This window comes from Chanos chanos, chromosome 4 (assembly GCF_902362185.1).
Source record: "Chanos chanos chromosome 4, fChaCha1.1, whole genome shotgun sequence".
NCBI classification, from domain to species: Eukaryota; Metazoa; Chordata; class Actinopteri; order Gonorynchiformes; family Chanidae; genus Chanos; species Chanos chanos.
The window spans coordinates 41,446,914-41,467,762 of NC_044498.1; the positions used below are offsets into that span (position 1 = coordinate 41,446,914).

The 20,849-nt window shown below is 44.1% G+C and overlaps 1 protein-coding gene across 1 annotated transcript; it reads left to right on the forward strand.

Annotated features, from left to right (window-relative positions):
* Positions 1 to 286: 286 nt before the first annotated feature.
* Positions 287 to 20,545, forward strand: ccar1 (cell division cycle and apoptosis regulator 1). The gene is made up of 25 exons (XM_030770961.1): positions 287 to 321; positions 1,332 to 1,456; positions 1,846 to 2,023; positions 4,325 to 4,357; positions 4,604 to 4,800; positions 7,165 to 7,291; positions 9,288 to 9,296; positions 9,397 to 9,589; positions 10,106 to 10,232; positions 10,576 to 10,731; positions 12,017 to 12,242; positions 12,688 to 12,801; positions 13,125 to 13,291; positions 14,352 to 14,562; positions 15,854 to 15,937; positions 16,360 to 16,548; positions 16,765 to 16,956; positions 17,117 to 17,335; positions 17,466 to 17,595; positions 18,243 to 18,325; positions 18,493 to 18,639; positions 19,114 to 19,237; positions 19,353 to 19,538; positions 19,842 to 20,047; positions 20,273 to 20,545. The coding sequence occupies exons 2-25, from the start codon at positions 1,383 to 1,385 to the stop codon at positions 20,327 to 20,329; spliced, it is 3,429 nt and encodes a 1,142-aa protein (XP_030626821.1). The 5' UTR covers positions 287 to 321; positions 1,332 to 1,382; the 3' UTR covers positions 20,330 to 20,545.
* The last annotated feature ends 304 nt before the right edge of the window (positions 20,546 to 20,849 follow it).

Consider the following 20,849-nt stretch of genomic DNA (forward strand, 5'->3'; position numbering starts at 1 on the left):
AGCATGTTTTACTGTTTTGTCATTGCATTCCTGTTGTCTCTGTTAAGTATCTGATCAGCAATAAATATCAATACATCGTTAACATCGCATTGCGTATTGAGTATTTATTCGCGTTGCCTCTTTATTGGATAAGTTACAGTAGGAACATTGTACCTTTTTATTGCATATTTAGTAAGAGACATACTTGTTCGTTTACTGGTAGAGCATTGGTGTTAATGCTGGACCGAATCCGAACGATTGTGTCAAGAGTTGAATGCGCATGCGCGTTAACAGTCTCGGATTTGTGTGTGTCCACCGGTGTATGAAGAGAGGACAGAGGGGGTAAGCCGCCAGTAGAACAACCACTACACACTGCAATATTGCACAAAGTTTGGCTATCTGAATTGGATGTGTTGGAGGCGTTTTCAGCTACAATGCTTTTGCAGCAAAGATTGCATTATCACGTTAAAAAACTACCACGCTTTCCCTAACTCCTCAGCTTGGTAGCACGCTAATATGCTAAGGCCAGGGCCTTAGTGAGAGAGCACTGATAACAAAACACCAGTCATTAGCTATGCTAATTAGTAATGCTAGTTGTTTACGTGACCGAGATACACTCGATATGATAACTAGACACATAGCGGAACTGGTTTTGCTTGTTTAGTACCCCAAAACAATTTAAAGTGCAAGCCTTTGTTACCTGGTAGTTTTTCGTGTTTGCTGAATCTCCGTTATGGTAGCCTTGCTAGTGGCTAATGCTAACGGTAGCGTGTAAAGGACTGGGTAACGAAGTGAGCTGTCTTTAGACAGGATAATCAAGCTAAGCTAGCGTTGCTACAAGAGAAATGATAACTGCAGGGGCCTGAAGCTGACAGTCTTTTACATTCCCTTACACATTATTTGTGCTTGCGACATATCACAGAGTCTTAGTATAGTATAATCTCATGGGCCTGTATTAATCGTTTAATTTACTGTTCTATTGTTGCATACTAACTTGGCTGGCCTCGGTGTTTGTGTGTACAGTGGGCTACTGTTGCAAGGCTGTAGTGTGATCTTGGCTGTGTTTAGTTTAGCGTCGGCATTAGAAGTCAAAACTACTACCTACATTTAAGTCAGGCGTAAGCTGCAGTTAACTACCTCGCTGGACAGCTCAATGTCAGTTACAGTGGTAATTAGGTAATGTTTAACTCTATAACCAGCCTGGGTTAGAATTGCACTTAAAAATAACTGGGCATAGCCAACGTCTATATTTACAGGTGAATAGTAATGCCTTTTCATATCGTCCAGTTTACGGATTTAAGTTTAATTTTAAAGGAATTCTTAAAGCATAACTTTAAAACTTCCATTTCCAGCAGGAGAGATTAACAGCCGTCTACAGCGTAAAGAGACCTGAGCCGGTCCTCATGGCCCAGTTCGGAGGGCAGAAGAACCCTCCGTGGGCGGCTCAGTTCGCCGCTACAGCGGTATCCCAACCCGGGCACTCAGGGCAGTCCCTTGACCTCAGCAGTTTACATTGTAAGTCTTTTAGAAGTTATTTTCTCTAACTTGTGGCTACAGTTGACTCAAAGGACCTAAGTGTTAGTCTGAAATACCTCTGTTTTGCATCAGTCGTATCTGCTACCCTACCACGTATTACCACTATCAATGTGGAGTTACTTCGTATTGTTGTGAAATGGATTTTTATATCTTTGCTGTGGTGATGTTCTGTTTCACTCACTGTAATGTAGTTAAACTGTAATTGTAAACTTCATTGTCACCAAAGGGAAAATTGTCCTGGAGATTAAACACTAATTTACTAGCTGTAATCCACTCCATAGAGTCACCCAGGCATTCATATAAGTCACACATCTGTCTTTGCCATCCTCAAGCTCTCGGCGTTCAACAACCTTCCCTTCTGGGTGCCTCTCCCTCGATGTACTCCCAGCAGTCCGCTCTGGCAGCAGCTTCCCTTAACACACAGTCAGCCGCCAACTACCAGCTGTCGCAGCAGACTGCAGCGCTGCAGCAGCAAGCCGCAGCGGCTGCTGCAGCTGCCTTGCAACAGGTGAGACCTCTGGCTACGATTAGCTGTCAATTTAATAAAAATAAATGTTATCAATGATATTATGAAATATTAGTATTATCAATAGAATTCACATGTCCTGTCAGAGAGAGGTGGAGTAAGTGAGAATGTGTAACATGTTCATCTGTTTAGTTAACAATCACCACAGCTCTCTGGTTGTTCTCACTAAGTTAAAATGAGGTAAACTTTACTACCCCCACCATAGCCACGGTGTCGCCCTCTCTTTGTATGCAAAATTGGCAGGGCATTGAACCTTGATTAAGAAAATACTAAACAGATAAGTTACAGGGTTCTGAATGCAACTCACAGCAGGAATTGCAGCACGTGTGAAGTTTTAGGTCATTAGACAATGCTTGAGCTCAGTCTCTACAAGAATAATAATTACTACTATATTCAATAATGACTAAACCCCTGTTAATTAGGGGTTTACTCAAGGCAATTATGTCTGTAGGCTTTGGTTGTTTGTTGTTCCTGTAGAACTTCTTGTGAGAAAGAACCTGTGAAGCACAATCAGAGCTAGTAGTTTTTCTGGTTGGATGTCTGAATGTGTTCAACTTCAGAAGGAGTTTTGACAAGGGTCTTTACATACAGAATCAGAACATGACAAAATAAAACACACACTGGATGGGTGTCATAGTAGCTTTTAAAATCCTGACAAAGATAGAGGGAAACTGTCATAGTAGTAGTACAACTGTTCCTGTTTTGCGTTAAGACCCACTTGTAAATATAGTTGAGTTGTAAATGTGAGTCTTAGTGTTAATGCTGAGTGGGTTTTGTTTCTCAGCCCTGCAGTAACCCTGCTCTCCTTAGAGGCCACATGCTAATGTGACTTATTGATTTGTGTTTAATTTTAGTCCCAGATCAGTTCAGCTCTGCAGCAGTATCAGCAACAGCAACAACAGCAGCAGCAACAACAGCAAGCCCCTCCTCCACAGCCTCCCCCTCAGCAAACCCTCTACAATGTCCCTCATCAGGTACCACACACACACACACACACACACACACACACACACACACCCCTTTAAAAACTCTCTACAATGTCCCTCATCAGGTACCACACACACAAACACACCCCTTTAAAAACTCTCCACAATGTCCCTCATCAGGTACCACACACACACACACACCCCTTTAAAAACTCTCTACAATGTCCCTCATCAGGTACCACACACACAAACACACCCCTTTAAAAACTCTCTACAATGTCCCTCATCAGGTACCACACACACACACACACACACCCCTTTAAAAACTCTCTACAATGTCCCTCATCAGGTACCACACACACACACACACACACACACACACACCCCTTTAAAAACCCTCTACAATGTCCCTCATCAGGTACCACACACACACCCCTTTAAAAACTCTCTACAATGTCCCTCATCAGGTACCACACACACAAACACACCCCTTTAAAAACTCTCCACAATGTCCCTCATCAGGTACCACACACACACACACACCCCTTTAAAAACTCTCTACAATGTCCCTCATCAGGTACCACACACACAAACACACCCCTTTAAAAACTCTCTACAATGTCCCCCATCAGGTACCACACACACACCCACACCCCTTTAAAAACTCTCTACAATGTCCCTCATCAGGTACCACACACACACCCACACCCCTTTAAAAACTCTCTACAATGTCCCTCATCAGGTACCACACACACAAACACACCCCTTTAAAAACTCTCTACAATGTCCCCCATCAGGTACCACACACACACCCACACCCCTTTAAAAACTCTCTACAATGTCCCTCATCAGGTACCACACACACACCTTTTAAAAGACTCTCCACAATGTCCCTCCTCAGGTACCACACACACACACACCTCTCATAAAACTCTCCACTGTGTCCCTGATCAGGTACCGCACACACACTATTCGACAAACCCTCTGCAATGTCACTCATATGCACACAATCATACATACACACCAAATTCTAATCAAAGTTCAAAATAGCTAATGAAGAATTAGATCATTTCAGAATTTAGAGAACCTTTTTGTTCCAGAGCTCAACATGTCAAAAAGCAGTTTAATTTGAGGGAACAGTAGAGTGCTTTAATCTGTCGGAGCATTGGACTGTGTATAATCTTAGTCAGCACTGGAGCCTTTTCATTTGACTCAGCAGTAGAGCTGTTCAGGTGGAGGCAGTAAGTGAGTGACTGTAATCTGATAAGAGTGCAAGTGCCTAGTTCAGATATAAACTGGCCTCAGTCTGTGTGATTTATTAATCATTGTATTTTCATTCTAATTCCCTTGTTGACAGTTACCACAACCTCAGCAGGCCTTGCTCTCACAGGTAATGTGACTCACATGTTTCGGTTTGATTAAGGGCTTTAGACCGTAGCATTACATTTCTGTTTTGCTCCTCTGATCCTCAGCAGACGTTTGCTCTGGTATTTACACCTTGTTTTAGTTTACTTTTGTTTCTGTCACCCCCTAAGTTCACATCATCAGAGCTACTTATCTTTTACTGAATGTGTTGCCAGCGGTTTTCTGTTTCTGAATTGTTTATTTATTTATTGGTGCCGGTTGTACCCCTCAGCCTCCTGTAGCCTTACCCACCAGCCTGAGTCTGTCAAACCCTCAGCCCACCGCCCAGATCACCGTGTCCTACCCAGCACCACGCTCCAGCCAGCAGCAGCAGACCCAACCGCAGAAACAACGCGTCTTCACAGGTGTCGTCAACAAACTGCACGACACCTTTGGCTTTGTGGACGAGGATGTCTTCTTCCAGCTCAGGTACACCAGACTGAGATACTTGTGTGTGTGTATATATATGTGTGTGTTTGTGTGTATTATAATAATGTAATTATGTGTGACATGTTCTTCAGCATGTATGAATTTTGCTTCTCTGAGTGTGTGTGTATATGAAGTGGGTTTGAGTATGTTATTTTATATGATGTTTTGAATTATGCGAGTGCCTGTTGTTTCTCTGATTTTTCTTTTTGTGCTTTATATCGCTAAACATTCAAACTTAAATCTGGATATCATTCGGTCCCTCCTGTGTATGTTCTGCTTGATTCCTCACCAGTTCTACAATATTTTTTTTTACAGTAGCTTCAATGACATTGTCTCCTTTGTAATGAAGAAGCTCAAAAATCATGGAGGATAGTCTTTTACTGACAGTAATTTGATCTCAGTGTCTGGAGAGATCTGTCTCTTTTATATTTGCTTTTAAGTCAGTAGAGACTCTAAACTTGATTATCTTTGAGAAGAGAAACTGAGTATTGAAGCTCAGTTGTTGAGCTGGCATCTCTCAGCTTGAGAGAAAGCCTGTGATTTGGCAGGTCGTGTGCACTTTGGTCAGATTAATGAAGGAACACTCAGTATAACCAGGGTGTAACGGTTCTGAAACTGAGACCGAAACCGCGGTACAAATGTTCACGGTCTCGTGTCGCGGTTCCGGAATACGGAAACGCGATCCCCTGTCCCCTCCACCCCCCAACCACGACTCGCTGCCAACCGCTGCAGGTGCAGCCTGTTGAGCTCTCATTACGTTACTAATGTAACAAAACTCACTTTTTCATTTCACAATTAACACTATAACACATGTAAGTCGTGAAATTATTATTCTACTTAAAGTTACGCCAAGTTGTATATTTTGTGTTAGGGTTATAACGGTACACAATTGGTACAGGATGTTCGGTTTGGTGCGCGTTGTGATCCGAGTGAATATATCCTAGCTATAACCACGCACGATACATGCATAACTTTTTTATGCTCTGATGGTCAGTCAACCGAAACGTCAGCGAATAAAGTGATACTTGACAAGATACAGTGTGTCCTCTCCTCTACATTTCTTTATGCGGATCTGAAATTAAAAACTCAGTTTCCTCTCCGATTCCATAACGGAGCCGTAACTTAGCAACTGTACTGGCACATGTTCAATGACACAGCCTCGCAAGTATGGCGACCGTAAAGCCAGAGCTTCAGGACCTTTCCGTATCCTTAAGGTCCTCTGTTTGGGAACATTTCGGTTTTCCAGAGAACTACAGTAGCAATGGGCAAAGGCAAGTGGATAAGACGAAGGCAGCGTGACGGCATTGTGGATAGGTGGACAAGACAAAGGCAGTTGCCGGCAATACATCGAACATGATCTCATTTGAGACGGTATCATCTAAATGTGAATATCGAATATGATTACTCATTTGAGATGGCATCATCCAAATGTGAATATCACCGTTACAAGGAAAAAACAGAGTGGAGAGCAGACTGGAAATTATGGCCAATTTGTCATTGTTTGCAAGTTTATAAGTTTACAAGTAAATTCATATTAAATGAAAAGAAATTTGATGTTTTGCATGTCTTTTCTCGCTGTGCCAAAACCGTACCGAACCGTGACTTTGGCGTATTGATGCCCACCCCTAATGGTGACGTTTTTTGGCATGAGATGTATGTGATTGAAGACAGCACTCCCAAGTGGTGCAGTTGTCAGTACAGGAATGATAGTGAAAGAAGCCACGTTGTGGTGACAGTTTATGTAGCCCACAATTAATTGGGGATTCCCAGATTACACTAGAGGCAGCCGTTCATGTAGACCCCTACTCATCGGAGGGAACATTAAAGTCAGGCATTAAAATGACACAGTGGAGTGTACACCATACAGTTCCTCATAGAACTGTGGGTATGTCAGTAAACCATTAATAAGGCATGTGTGGAATGTAAGCTCTGTGGTTTGGAATGGAGTCACCAGTGAAGAGCTGCACTTCATGTCCCAGGTAGTCACTCAAAGCCAACTCAGACCCCCAGTTTTTATAAATGAAATATTTAACAGATGTGTACTTTTTGTTTAAAGAATGGCCGATCACATTTGAATCCAAATCTTTGACCTTTGAGAAGCTCTGGTTCAGTGTGTGTGATGTGTGGGAGTTTTTTTCTGAGAGTAGGTTATAGAATTGTATGTAATATGTGACTTCGTGTGAGTGTGCGCAACCGGCCGTAAGTATTTGTGTGTGTTACATTTATTTAAGTGAATGATTAAAAATATCTGTGTAATTGCGTTTTTCATACTATGTGGTATATCTCTGTAATTTGTGGTGCTGTATACTGTGTGTGTTGTGTGTAAGCTGTGTTTTTAAGTGAGTGTGGACTGTGTGTTTGCAGTGCAGTGAAGGGGAAGACTCCCCAGGTTGGAGATCGTGTGCTCGTGGAAGCCGTCTACAACCCCAACATGCCCTTCAAATGGAATGCTCAGCGAATCCAAACTTTACCTCAATTGCCAAACCAGTCGGTGAGCAACTACACTGTTTGTTTTTCCACATCTTCACCACAGACAAACAAGCACATAGCCATCTTTTCTCCATCAGATACAAATACACAGAGAGCACTCGCATGTTAAATTTACTGAACTGTGAGTGTGTCTTTCTGTTCTCCATCGCTGTCTCCTGTGTGTGTTGGGAACCTTATGATGATGGCTGGTTGTTTTTTTTTTTTTTTTTTTTTTATGCCTACTTGTGTGTAAGACTGTAGATGACCGTTTCGTTGAATGTGTATTGGATGTTGTAATGACTGTCGTTGGTGATTGTTTTCTTCGTTTGTGCGTGCGTGCGTGTGCGTGTGCGTGTGCGTGTGTGTGTGTGTGTGTGATGACGGTGCCGCTGCTAACTGTGCTCTCTCCGTGTAGCACCAGGCTGCCCAACCCTTACCTCAGGTTCCCTCTCAGCTGCCCACCTTTTACTCGGAAGCAGGAATGACGCGCTACACAGACATCCACCCTGCCGTGGACTCCAGACAAAATGTAACCCACACAGTCCTGGATCTCTGTCTCTCCTCTTCCTCCTCCTCCCCCTCCTCCTCCTCTCCTCTACTCCCTCCCTCTCTGACTGCTCTAACTACCGCTAGTGTCTGAGCTTCTTTTTGTGTGTTTCCTCCCCAAGATTAGCCGCTGATGAGATTTTAACCACTCACTCACTCTCTCTCTCTCTCTCTCTCTCTCTCTCTTTCTCCCTCTGTTTCACAGCCCTGAACTTGAATGTTGGAGGAAATGATTTTTTTTTTTCTCCTGTAATCTGATATCCCCTGATAAAACCATAGATTTGTTTGTCCTCCAGTATTACAAGGTTCCCCCACCCACACTCTATGTGCCTTACGAGCTTTGTATTAAAAAATTCAATTGTGAGAAGCCTCTTAGCAAGATCTGTTCCCTTAAAACCCTGCCATTGATGTACGAGTTAGTCAGGTCGTGAAGTACAAAGATTTTTGAATGTTGACTGAACACAGACTATACACAGCCTGGTTCTGTTTACTTCACTAGCGTTCTATCACAAAGGGGCAGGTTTTTGGTGCTTCCAGAATATGAGGAGAGGAAAAGCAGACTGTGTAGGGCATACGAATAGGGAATGTGTGGTACTACCTTGCCAAGAAAAAGGTTTCTGTCCGTGTGGACGAGCCTCTCTTAGCCTGTACCTTTAGAGATTGGTCGTAAAATGAATGTTCTGTCTTTGACAGGGCCAGGTGCAGCCACTGAATCAGACTGACTCGTCTGGTTCTTCTCTAACTGTCATTTCTTCTCTTTCACTGCTCCTGTAAACTGTAAACTCACTGATGGCCTTTTTCCCATCCGTCTGGAACAAACTGTACCTTAGACATATGTGTGGCATCTGTTTTTTGTGCATTAATATGTGTGCGTATTACAAACGAGTGTGTGTCGAGGGACAGGACGCTGGATGCTTTCAGCAGAAAAATGTGTTTTGGAACAGTCTGTGTTTGGAAATGGCAGTTAATTAAGGGTTTGTGTGTGTGTGTGTGTCTGTGTGTGTGTGGAGGCCGCTGCTCATTCAGAATTAATCTCTTTTGTGTTATTAAATTTGGGGGCGCGTGTGTGTGTGTGAAGGAGGGGTGTTCTTTCAGTGTTAGTGTCTGTTTTGCAAGAGGGGGCAGTTTGGGGAGAGGGGGCTCTTGTAGTGTTTGTGTGTGTGTATGTGTGTGCTTTAGAGCCGTATGTGTGTTGGAAAGGGGGCCTGATCATTCAGCTTTAACATGTATGTGTGGGAACTGTTCATAGTGTTTGTGTGTGTGTGTGTGGAAGATAGATTGGATGTTCTTTCAGAGTTTTGTTTTTTTGAAACTGCTTGTATGTGAGGAGACAGGGCTGTTTGTATTTGTGTATGTGTGTGGGGGGGTGCCTCTGTTCCTACGTAGCTCTGCTGTTTTAGAGCAGTGTGTGTGTGAGGAGACAGAGCTGTCCATGTGTGTGTGTTTGGTTTAGAGTAATGCCAGGTTTAGAGCAGAGTCAAGTTCATGACTATTTTAGTCAATATTCTTATGTACTCAAATGATGAGTCGCTGTATGATGCTGTAGTCCTGATCGTGTCGATGTGTTTGTGTGTGTTTCAGAGCCAGCCTCCCGGTCCAAACATGATGAAAAGTGGTCCAGGTATGCTGCAGTCCCTTCCTCCCCCGACCTCGTTTAGCGTCCCCGCGCAGGGACCCCCTCCATCTCTTCTGCAGGCCCAGCTTTCTGCAGCCTCTCTGGCCCCCCTGCTCCAGAACCCTCCCCAACCACTGCTTCCACAGCCCCCACCGAAAGGTACGACACGCGCTGCTTAGCGCTCCCTCGGGTTCACATGCTGTGACACACATGCTCACTGTGAGGGCTGCGCTGTTAATTGTATTTCAATTTTAATCAGGGTATTGGCCTCTGAATTATGTAAATGTCTTCTGAACACCTCGGAAACTGACCAATCACGGATGATTGTATCTAACGTTCCTCTAGTCATCCAGTTGCGAGAATGTGACTTAATGAGCTTTTAAAGATGATGGTGCTCAAGTGTAAAATTGTTGAGCAAGAAGTTATTTTACTGTTTTTATTTTTCTCGTAATTGTAGAACATTACTCACTAGGAGTCATCTCTGTTCGCTCGCTATGGATGGCATCGCAAATAGATGAACAAGATTTTAGTGGTCATTAAATTATCTCTTATTCTCTTTATGTCTCTCCCTCCCCATCCCCACCTCTCTCTCTCTCTCTCTCTCTTTCTCTCTCTCTCTCTCTCTCTCTCTCTCTCTCTCTCTGTGTCTCTCTGTGCCAGACTCTGTATTTTCAGGCGGTCTCTTGCAGCCCCCCGTGCGGATGATCCCACAGCCACAGACGGTGAGGCGCATGGACCCCTCTCCACGCTTCCCTGGCCGAACTGACCGACCTGACCTCATCCTTAGGAAAGATGATCGCAGGTCAGGGGTCAAACTACGCATACCTACAGTTGTGCCCACACAGAGGATAATTGTCTGCTGTCACCTGAGCAAACATCACTGATCTCTCTGTCCTAGCTCTCCTGTATCTCTCTTTCTATCTCTCTGTCTCTCTCACTCTCTCTGAGACCCCAAACATATCCACCACTATTCAGTCAGGGACGAAAAAAAGAATAGTACTTAAGGTCAATCTGTCTGTCCTATGTTTAGTGTCAATGAGTGAGTTTGTGTGTGTGTGTGTGTGATCTGATGTCTAGTTTTTCTGAATAGTTGTGTATGAGTGAGGGTGTTAATCGTGTTGGTATGTGTTTAATGTTTGTTTTAGTCGTGAGAGAGACAGAGAGAGGAGGAGATCAAGAGAACGTTCGCCAACGCGGAAGCGTTCTAGAGACCGATCGCCTCGGCGAGAACGATCTCCGCGACGACCCCGTAGAGTCGTCCCGAGATACACCGTACAGTTCTCCAAGTTCTCTCTGGATGGGTAAGTCTGGTGTATACTTTCTCTTCTCATTCCCGTACGTGTGTATGTGCAGGTAGATCTATGACAGGATGGGTGTGTGTAATGTATTGTATGTATGTTCCAGTGTGATATGATAATGGTGTGTGCGTGCATGCATGCATGCGGGTCTAGCTGGGATATTACACAGCTGTATCTGTGTGTGGAGGTATAGTTGTATTAGGGGTGGAGCCAAATCTGAATACGGTATTCGGCAAAGCACAAATAGTGGGTTTTTACGACTGTTTATTTTGTACAAATATTTTTAAAATGATTTGTTTCGGGAAGGAAAAACAGCATCGTTGGAACAGCATAGCTGGTGTTCCTCATAACAGTGGGCGTGGTGGGTATTTGTGCTCCGCCTGCTTACACTGACGTGACAGAAAGACAACAGGAGAGCAGAGGGGAGAGCGGCGAAGCCTTATTAAAATATTGGCAAAACACAGTACACTGCTACACCACTGTTTTGTTGTGATTTAGTTTTTTGGGGTTTTTTTTTTTTACCTGAACTGGTTTGCTGAGGTAGTTAGTTATAACGTTAGATGTCTTTTGTTTTCCTGTTGGACCTGCAATACTTTAAGCAGAGTTTGTTTGGAGGAGGAAATTAGCCTATGTTAGCTCTGGCAGTGTAGTTAACGAAGAGAACAGTTTTTATTTGTAATGATTTTTTTGTTTGTTTATATTCTGTCTGTTCAACGTCCTCCAATTAGGGCGGGTGGTGGTGGGGTTCACAATGTTCACGTAGGCATTTATTAGATTAGAGTCTAGTTTGTTGGTTTGAGTGTGGATTAGGAACTGAATGTTAGATTTAAAATGATTGTCTTTTCAATGATGTTCATGGTTATACATGTTTATTGCTTGGTTTATGAAAACCATAAACCAATATTAGATTTATGTGTTAATAATTAGTATAATATTTTATTGAAGAACTCTTATATTAACACTTTAATATCCTAAATTTAGAAGTGTGATAAAAACAAAAACAGGATTGTTACACCTATATCCACTTTTATTCGAATACAAATGCAAATAATTTTGCTGCCTCAACAAATACAGATACAGATACAAATACAAATACTGGGCTCTGTGCACATCCCTAGTAGGTTTGATGATATGTCTGTCTGTCTGTCTGCGTGTGTGCACACAGGTATAGCTGTGATATTATGGAACTGTATCTATGTGTGCAGGTATAGTTGTAGGTATGACGCGTGTGCCTGTCTGTATATGAGTTATGTAATGTGTGTGTTTGTGTGTGTGTCTGCGTGTGCAGGTATAGCTGTGATATTATGGAGCTGCGGCGTCGATACCAGAGTCTGTACATCCCCAGTGATTTCTTTGATGCTGTATTCACCTGGGTGGACGCTTTCCCCCTCACACGACCCTTCCAGTTTGGCAACTACTGTGGCTTTCACATCATGCACAAAGAGGTCGACTCACTGGTCAAAAACACAGCTGTACTGGACCCACCAGACGCCAACCACACCTACAGCGCCAAGGTACACATGCACGAGTTTACAACAACACACACGTGTACCCATGTAAACATAAACACACACACACTCTCACACTGCAGTATGAAGGCCCTAACACCACATTTATGCATAATCAGTTCAAATTCCTCTGGTCTGTGCTGTCACCATTGGGCATTCAGTGAAATCTGCCTTCAAACACGTATATTAATGGTGTGTGCGGTAATCAGTTTGTCAGCTGTGTATAAGCCACTGGCGTTTTATGTAAGACGAGTGTCATAATGGCTAAAACAGATAAAGCCCTGGGTCTCTACTAAAGAAAGGCAGTGGTTTTTAACTGTTATATGGTCATTTAAGTCAGCACGGCTTGATCATCAAATGGTTGGCACACAGGTGAGGTTTGACCCTTGTGTGCTGATGCACTGATGTATTTTTTTTGTTGTTTGGTTTGATAACGACGATCTGCGTGCAGGTGATGTTGTTGGCCACGCCCAGTCTGGATGAGCTCTATCATAAGTCATGTGCTCTGGCTGAAGACCCTCAAGACATCAGAGACTCCTTCCAGCATCCTGCTCGCCTCATTAAGGTACACAACACACTCATACAGTCAGCATCGAACGCACACTATACAAAAACATACCATACCATAACCCCGGAACTGTGCTTTCACTGAATCCGAGGTATTTGCGGGGGCTTACAGTGATGCATCTTCCCTATTCAATTTCTGAACAGTATACTTGGGGAATCATCTTTACCGATGGCAGCTGTACTCATTTTTCATTCTGTGTCTCTCAAAGAGCAGTCTGTTACTGTGTGTGACCCTTTGTGTGTGTGTGTGTGTGTGTGTGTGTGTGTGTGTGTGTGTGTGTGTGTGCGCGTGCGTGTGTGTGTGGTTTTGTCTCTCCTCAGTTCCTGGTAGGGATGCGTGGTAAAGACGAGGCCATGGCTATTGGAGGTCACTGGTCTCCATCTCTGGATGGTTCCGATCCAGAGAACGACCCGTCGGTGCTAATTAAGACGGCTATCCGATGCTGTAAGGCCCTCACTGGCATTGACCTGAGTCTGTGCACTCAGTGGTGAGTACAACCCCTCTCCAGTTCTCTCTCCGCCAAAATCAGACCTTCTCCTACCCGTGTGTGTGTGTTTGTGTGTGTGTATGCGTGTGTGTGTGTGTGTGTCACCTTTACTACTCAGCCTGATATCGATACTAAAATCCCCTCAAAAAAAAGCGACAAAAAAAACAAACAAAAAAAACATCCAGTGTTGTGTAAACAGCTGCATGATTATTTGTTTCTTAAAGACACTCACACCCAAAACGTGTTGGAGGCTTTCTCTGTTTGTTTTTTAATGATTATGATTCTGCCATTTAATTTGCTCTTAATTTATTTGGCTGATGTGCCGTTTTTTGCCGATGTTTGTGTGTTCGAGTCCTGCCTCTGTTTCTTCTGTGTATGAGTTGATTCTGTCGCTCCAAGAGAGGGACCTGGGCCGGACCAGGACAGACTCCACCACCACCACCACTACCATTATGTTTTTCTGTTTATAATGACCTCTGACCTGTGTGTTAAATATCTTACATATTTAACTTGCTTTCACCGTGTCTTTGATTCCGTGTCTCTCTCACACCCACTTGGGGGTGGGGGTGGGCGGGGCTAAGGGGTCCTGGGGCGGGGCTGTGTATGTGTCGGCTATCCCACAAGAGCATCCGCACCAAAATGAAAGGGTGGTTACCTTAGGAGGGGAGGAGCCTGTGAAGGCAAGCGACCTGTTTGAGAAGAGGGTGGGGGTTTGTGTTTGTTTGTTTCTTTCTTTCTTTTTTTCTTTTTTTTTTTTTCTTTTTAAATTTGTCTGTCAACTTTCCCGACTCACACGTGGCTGCTGCTCATCGTGAGAATCTGCTGTGGAGATCGCCAGACTGTGTTTTCATACGTGTGTGTGTGTGTGTGTACGTGTGTGCGTCAGTTTCGGGGGGCGTGTCATCTGAGAGGGAGGGGCTGAGGGAGGGATCAGTGTTAGTCAGGAGTGTGTGTGTGTAGAGAGAGTACTCTGTGTGTGTGGAGACAGTGTGGGTGGGTGGGGCGTTGTGTTATGTCTGACAGAATGTTTCTTTCCAATGCGCCTCTTCCTTTGCGACAGGTATCGTTTTGCAGAGATTCGCTATCACCGGCCAGAGGAGACGCACAAAGGGCGGACAGTGCCCGCACATGTGGAGACAGTGGTTTTATTTCTCCCGGATGTGTGGCATTGCCTCCCTACCCGCTCAGAGTGGGAGGCGCTGTCCCGCGGACTCAAGGAGCAGCTGGCAGAGAAACTCTTGGCTGAACGAAAGGAAGCAGATGGAGAACAGGCACTGCACACTAATCCTTCCCCCTTCATTTCCGCTTCTCACAGGCACAGGAATACAACACACATACACACATTTATACGCATATACACTCTTAAATACACACGCAGTCGCCCACACACATGCACTAACACACTCACACATCCCTCATACAACATCCCTCTGTCAACCTTTATTACCTCCCTACTCCCCCACCCCACCCCACCCCCACCTGCCCAAATCCAACCCCTCCCCCTGGTCTGCCAGCATTCTCCATTCTTTTACACACACACACGCACACAAAGTGAGAGTTTAGGTTGTGTTTAAACGGTGGCACACCTTCAACTGGTGAACCAGCTTCCAGCTCTGCCAGTAACTGATCAGTCTATTATCCAATTGGAGCGTTTTCATATGTATCAAGCTGTTCTAGTCCATCAGTTTCTCATTGGCCAATCAACACAAAGAGCAAAATATTTGGCTTGAATTTGGACCAATTGCAGGAAGGGTTGAAGTCAGTAGAAACAATGTGTGCATTAATTATTGCATGGAGCTGAAATGATATTTGGAAAGATGCTGGAATCTGGAGATCTGGTTGTGTTAAAAATGTGTATTTTCTTAGAATGTTCTCTGTCTTGATTAATTTGAATTTTAATTCATTATCTGACGATTTCCAAAAAACCCTCCCTTGAGTTCTGTCTCTTGTCTGTCCCTGCTGTTGATTTGACGCTACTCTTTGATTGGACCGTACCCAGGTGCTTGTTGTTTGATTTTTCCAGATCGAAGGACAGTTTTCTATGCTTAAAGTGTTAACAGAGAAAAAAACAAAACAAAACGATACAGTTCCAATTGAGCCTCAGACCTGTCTCAGTATAGGGACTCCGCACGCACACTCAGACATTTGAAGAGCAATCCTGAGTTCATCTGTCACACACACACACACACACACACACACAAACACATACTTGTCTTGGAGCCGCTGTCATTGATTTGTGTTTTTTTGTATTCCACAGCCCTGGCTTTCATTGGCTGATGGGTGGGGTTTGGATCTATGACAAAGCTAGAGAGCTTCATGTGTCCTAGCTGTGTACTTTTCACCCAATGGAAAACTTTAGTCGGAGGACACAGAGAGAGAGACAGTGTTCATCTTGCTTCTTGCACGGATCAACTTTTGTTTCAGAAGAGCGATTATACAGGAGACACAGCTTTTCACACCCATTGTTCTCTCTCTCTCTTTTTCTTTCTTTCTCTCTTGCTCTCTCTCTCTCCCTCTCTCTCTCCTCCTCCTCCTCTTGTTCTCTCTCTCTTTTCATTGAAGGAGGAAGAGGAGAAAGATGAAGATGACTCTAAAGAAGTCACCACGCCCACCCATTGGTCCAAACTTGATCCAAAGTCCATGAAGGTAGCAAACACAGTGCTTTTATACAGAGGAAAATATCATTAAGTGAAGGAAAGCTTCACCACTGGGATTGTATGAGGCCAAGAAGGGCCAGATCTCTGTCCTGTTATCCCATTCTTTCCACTTACAACGCTAGACTTTCAAAACTCGGCTCTACGCGTGGAGTAAATCAAATGGTGCATCAAAAACAGGTCGCCAGTTGAAGACTGCTTTATTTGCATTAGAGCTCATACACGTACCACAGTATTGCTGATAGGGAAATGGCTTATGTCCACATATGTAAACGCTATGGCACATATCATAGTGGTATCAGATATAGTCCACTGACCTTTGGCCGTAAGCAGAATCATACGATGAAACAGTCCGTTTGGTCCGGTGCGCTGTTGTGTTGTAACTGCTGTGTGTGTCTGTGTGCATGTGTGTAGGTGAATGATCTGAGGAAGGAGTTGGAGAGCAGAACTCTGAGCTCTAAGGGACTCAAGTCACAGCTGATCGCTCGTCTCACCAAACAGCTGAAGGTGGAGGAGCAGGTGGAGGAGTCTAAAGAGCCAGAGAAGCAAGAGCCTCCAAACACCGAGGAGGACGAAACCTGCAGGCTGGAAGAGGACAGAGAGGTGTGTGTGTGTGTGTGTGTGTGTGTGTGTGTGTGTGTGTGTTGTATGGGATCTGTAATACACGCTTCCCCTTGGGCACCAAATCGAACTGTACAAACCCAACTGCTGAATGTCATGTGATGACAGGTGTATAAGTACATTTCGGATATGGTCTGAACCCCACCTTTCTCTCTCTCTCTCTCTCTCTCTCTCTCTCCCTCTCTCTCTCTCTCTCAGGAGGAGGAGCGGAGGCGGCAGGAGGAGCTGGAGAGGCAGCGCAGAGAGCGGCGTTACGTTCTTCCCGACGAGCCCACCATCATCGTCCATCCAAACTGGGCGGCCAAAAACGGCAAATTTGACTGTAGCATCATGTCTCTGAGCGTGCTGCTGGACTACCGGCTGGAGGACAACAAGGAGCATTCCTTTGAGGTAACCACGGAAACCACACAAACACACCCGGATCTTCAATCTACAAGTACAGTTATTTTAGCCACATTAGTTTTTCTGTGTAGCTGTGGAATGAAAGAGTCTAATTTCACAACAAATGTAATCTTAAAAAAAAAAAAAAAATCTCTCCTGTTCTCTCCAGGTGTCCTTGTTTGCAGAACTCTTTAATGAAATGCTGCAGAGAGACTTTGGTTACAGGATCTATAAGGCCCTAGCCTCCGGTCCCAGTAAAGATGACAGGAAAGACAAGAAAGAAAAGGCAAGGAGAGAAGCGGAGCGGAGAGAGATGAAGAAAGAAAAAGAAGAAGAGAATGGAGAGCCTGTGGTGAAGAGAGCGAGAGAGGAAGAGGAGAAGAGGAAGGTGAGTGTGGTTCACTGGTTCCCATGCTCTTCATCTTTTTTTTTTTTTCGTGCCAAATAAAGATTTTGTAAAGTGCCTCTAATGTGTTAATGTTTGTGTGTGTGTTTTTTTTTTTTTATGGCAGGATGAGGAGCGAGAGAGAGGGCTGAAAAAGGAAGAGTCTAAAGAGGAAGAGGATAATGAAGATGAAGGCAGTAATACGAATGCAGAAGAGTACGACCCTCTTGAGGCTGAGGATGCGGATGACTACGATGATGATGGTAGTATGACGAAGAGTAGATCATATTAACGTTTCAGTCCTTTAGTATGCGTTCTAGAGACACATAAAGAAAATGCCCAGCTACTTTTTAAAATCACATCACTACTGGTTCCTGTAGACAGAGGGACTGGTAATCAAAACTGTAAGATCAGTCCATTCAGAAGTTTAGTGCGTATGTTCTGTGCAGTTGGTGAGGTTTAGTGTGTGTGTTAGGTTTGGTGTGTGAGGTTTAGTGTGTGTGTGCGTGCTCTGTGACTAGTAGACTGACGGAGCCTGAAAGAAGAAAACTTCTCTCTTTCTCTCAGGGAAAGTAGGTGGGTTGTGTGATGCTGTGACAGAGTCTGAGTGAAAGCGTTGGCCGTGTCACATGGGCCTTAGATGGGAGGTACCGGTGGTTAGAATCTGTTTTCTGTATCAAAAGGCCAAATCATAGTGGCGTGTCTTTACATGGATGTGAAAGATCATTGGGTGATCTGATCAGATGGAGTGCACAACAACTCAGATAAACATTCCCACCAACACGCAGCCTGAACACAACTCTACCGGCGGAACGAGATAAACAGTTAGGGTCGCGATGATGATCTTGCTGATTGTGATGGCAGGGAGAGGAAGGATGATTAATATCTGTTTGTCTCTTCCCAGATAAAGATGACGAAGACTCTAATGGACGGGACAGAAGAGATGACAGGAGAGAGGAGAGGAAGTCAAAAGAGAGGTCGTCTAAAGATAAAGTGAGCATTCTGGGATAGCATTGACTTCACCGTGGCCGGCCCGTTCTTACCGCACGCCTGCCTAACTTAGCCATGCTGTGTGCCGCCTTTGTGTTTGAGTCTGTTACATAATGTGTACCTCTTCCGTGTGTGTGTGTGTGTGTGTGTGTGTGTGTGTGTGTGTTCAGGAGGAGAGGAAGAAGCAGATGGTGACCTATAACAGGGAGCTGCTGATGGCCTTTGTGTACTTTGATCAGAGTCACTGTGGTTACCTGCTGGAAAAGGACTTGGAGGAGATCATATACACACTGGGTCTACACTTGTCCAGAGCTCAGGTAACACACAACTGTTGCACCACCGCTCACTCTCTTTTCAGTTTATGGTACTGCATTTTCATTTGTATAGCACAACTGACAGAAAGGAGTTTCACACAAGCTTTAATGAATCGCACACCTGAGAGCCTCAGCCAATCCACCTTAGGAAACAATGATGTGGTAGAGTTTGACTGAAACCTTTAGACAGAATGAGGGACCATCCTCCTGTAGCTGGAACTGGCTCGCTTGAATCTAGGACTGTAGTTTGTCTGTTTTAGGACGTTGACCAATGTCTGTCAGGGACTGTTCAGGTTCGGTCATTTTTTTGTCTCAGCACAGAGACAGTGACACAGTTTAAAGGGGCTGTTTCAGCTGGAGTTGAGCCATGGATGGAATCAGACAGAAGGAGATGAAAAGCATCAGTCATACGGCCAGGGAATGGTTACGGGGAGGGATGGACTGATTTCCCGTTCTGTTGTGTTTTCTCTCCCTCAGGTGAAGAAGCTGTTGAATAAAGCTGTGATCAGGGAGTCCTGCCATTACAGGAAGTTGACCGACAGGCCTAAAGATGAACCCAGTCCAGCGGGGATCCTGGACAGTCAAATAGACAACATCTTAGGTCAGTCCCAGAGCGCTCAGTGCGGTGGAGCCTCCACAGACACGTGGCACGCCGTTAGGTCTTAGGCCATAGGTCGCAGGCTGCGCCCCTGCTTACAGTCCGTGTTGTTTCCCAGGTAACCGCGCCCTGCTGCCAAGCGCCCAGGGGAAGCGGGAGGCCGCAGAGAACAGCGAATCGGCCAGTCTGATCGTGTATAACGGAGCGATGGTCGACGTGGGCAGCATGCTGCAGAAACTGGACAAGAGTGAGAAAGGCAGAGAGGAGATTGAACAGAAACTCATGCAGCAGGATGCAAAAATGGGTATGTCTTAGTCTTACAGAGTGATACTGCACACACAGGGTCTGTCCTTGGTTTAAGTACTGAAGGAATGTCAATAAGGATAGGAGGCAGTTGATGTTTAGCATGTCGGCATTGTAGACAGCATCATATCTGAAGACTGAATATTGGAGGCTATCAGTGCTCACCCTGCAGTCTGGATGCTACTAAGATGTTCTGACATGCTATAAAGTTAAGGGGTGTTAGTCATTTTGGTAAACTCGTGTGTTGTATTGCATGTGTGTATATGTGCATGAACCTTTGGGTGGGGGTGTGTTTGTGTTGTAGATGAAGATGCTAAGCATATGGAGGAACTGGAGACGCTCAATGGGAGTTTGCAGAAGGAGCTGGAGGAGTTGAGGAGTACGCTGAAAGAGACACAGAAAAGCCTGGAGGAGTCAGAGCTCCAGAAAAACACATACCACGAACAGCTTCACAAAACCAACTCTCACCTTAGCAGCATCATGAACGACCTCCAGAGTGTTTTAACCAAGGTATCTGACACACACGTGACTTTAAATATGTTACACCATACAGATTCATGCAATCCAATCAGCCCCAGACAAAGGCAGGCATATAACCGTGACTGCTATAAGTAAAGTGTTTTTTAGTTTTTGTGTACAGAGCACTTGTCTGAAGTACAACTATGTCTGTTTGGTGAGCTGCAAGAACGCTGCTCTAATGTGTGTTTGTGTTTTCTCCTTGTCTGTTTGGTTTAGGGAAACCTCTCTGAAGATGCAGACCAAAAAACTCAAGCTAACGGCTCAGATGAATGAACTGTTTTTCTTTTTCATCTAAAATGAATGAATTCTTTCTTACCAAACTGTAAATAGGCACTAAACCAGAACCATCTGAAGCTTGTTTTATTTGTTATTGTTTTTGTTTTTGTTTTGTTTTGTTTTTTTCCTCCACATGTACAGAATTTTACTGACCTGAGTTCGCTGTAACTCTGTGTTCTATTCCATCGTCACTGTTGCATCTGAAAATAACACGTTGACATTGACTTTATTTGTTGAAAAGAATGATATAGTTAAATTATCTGCAAAATTGTAATAAAACATTAATTACATTTATGTTTGATATTTAGAAATTTTCGTTTCAAATGACGTGAAGATGTTATTAAGTTTTAGCAATTTCACGCTGTGAAATAATTGGATTTTTTTTTTTTTTTTAAATTTCAGCTGTAATTTCAGTAGTAATTTTAAAATCCTCTCTTTTGCTGTGTCTCCCGACTTCTCTGGAAAATACAGCATTTGTGCCAGTATGTGTGAATTGTCCTTTATCATTAGCAATAAT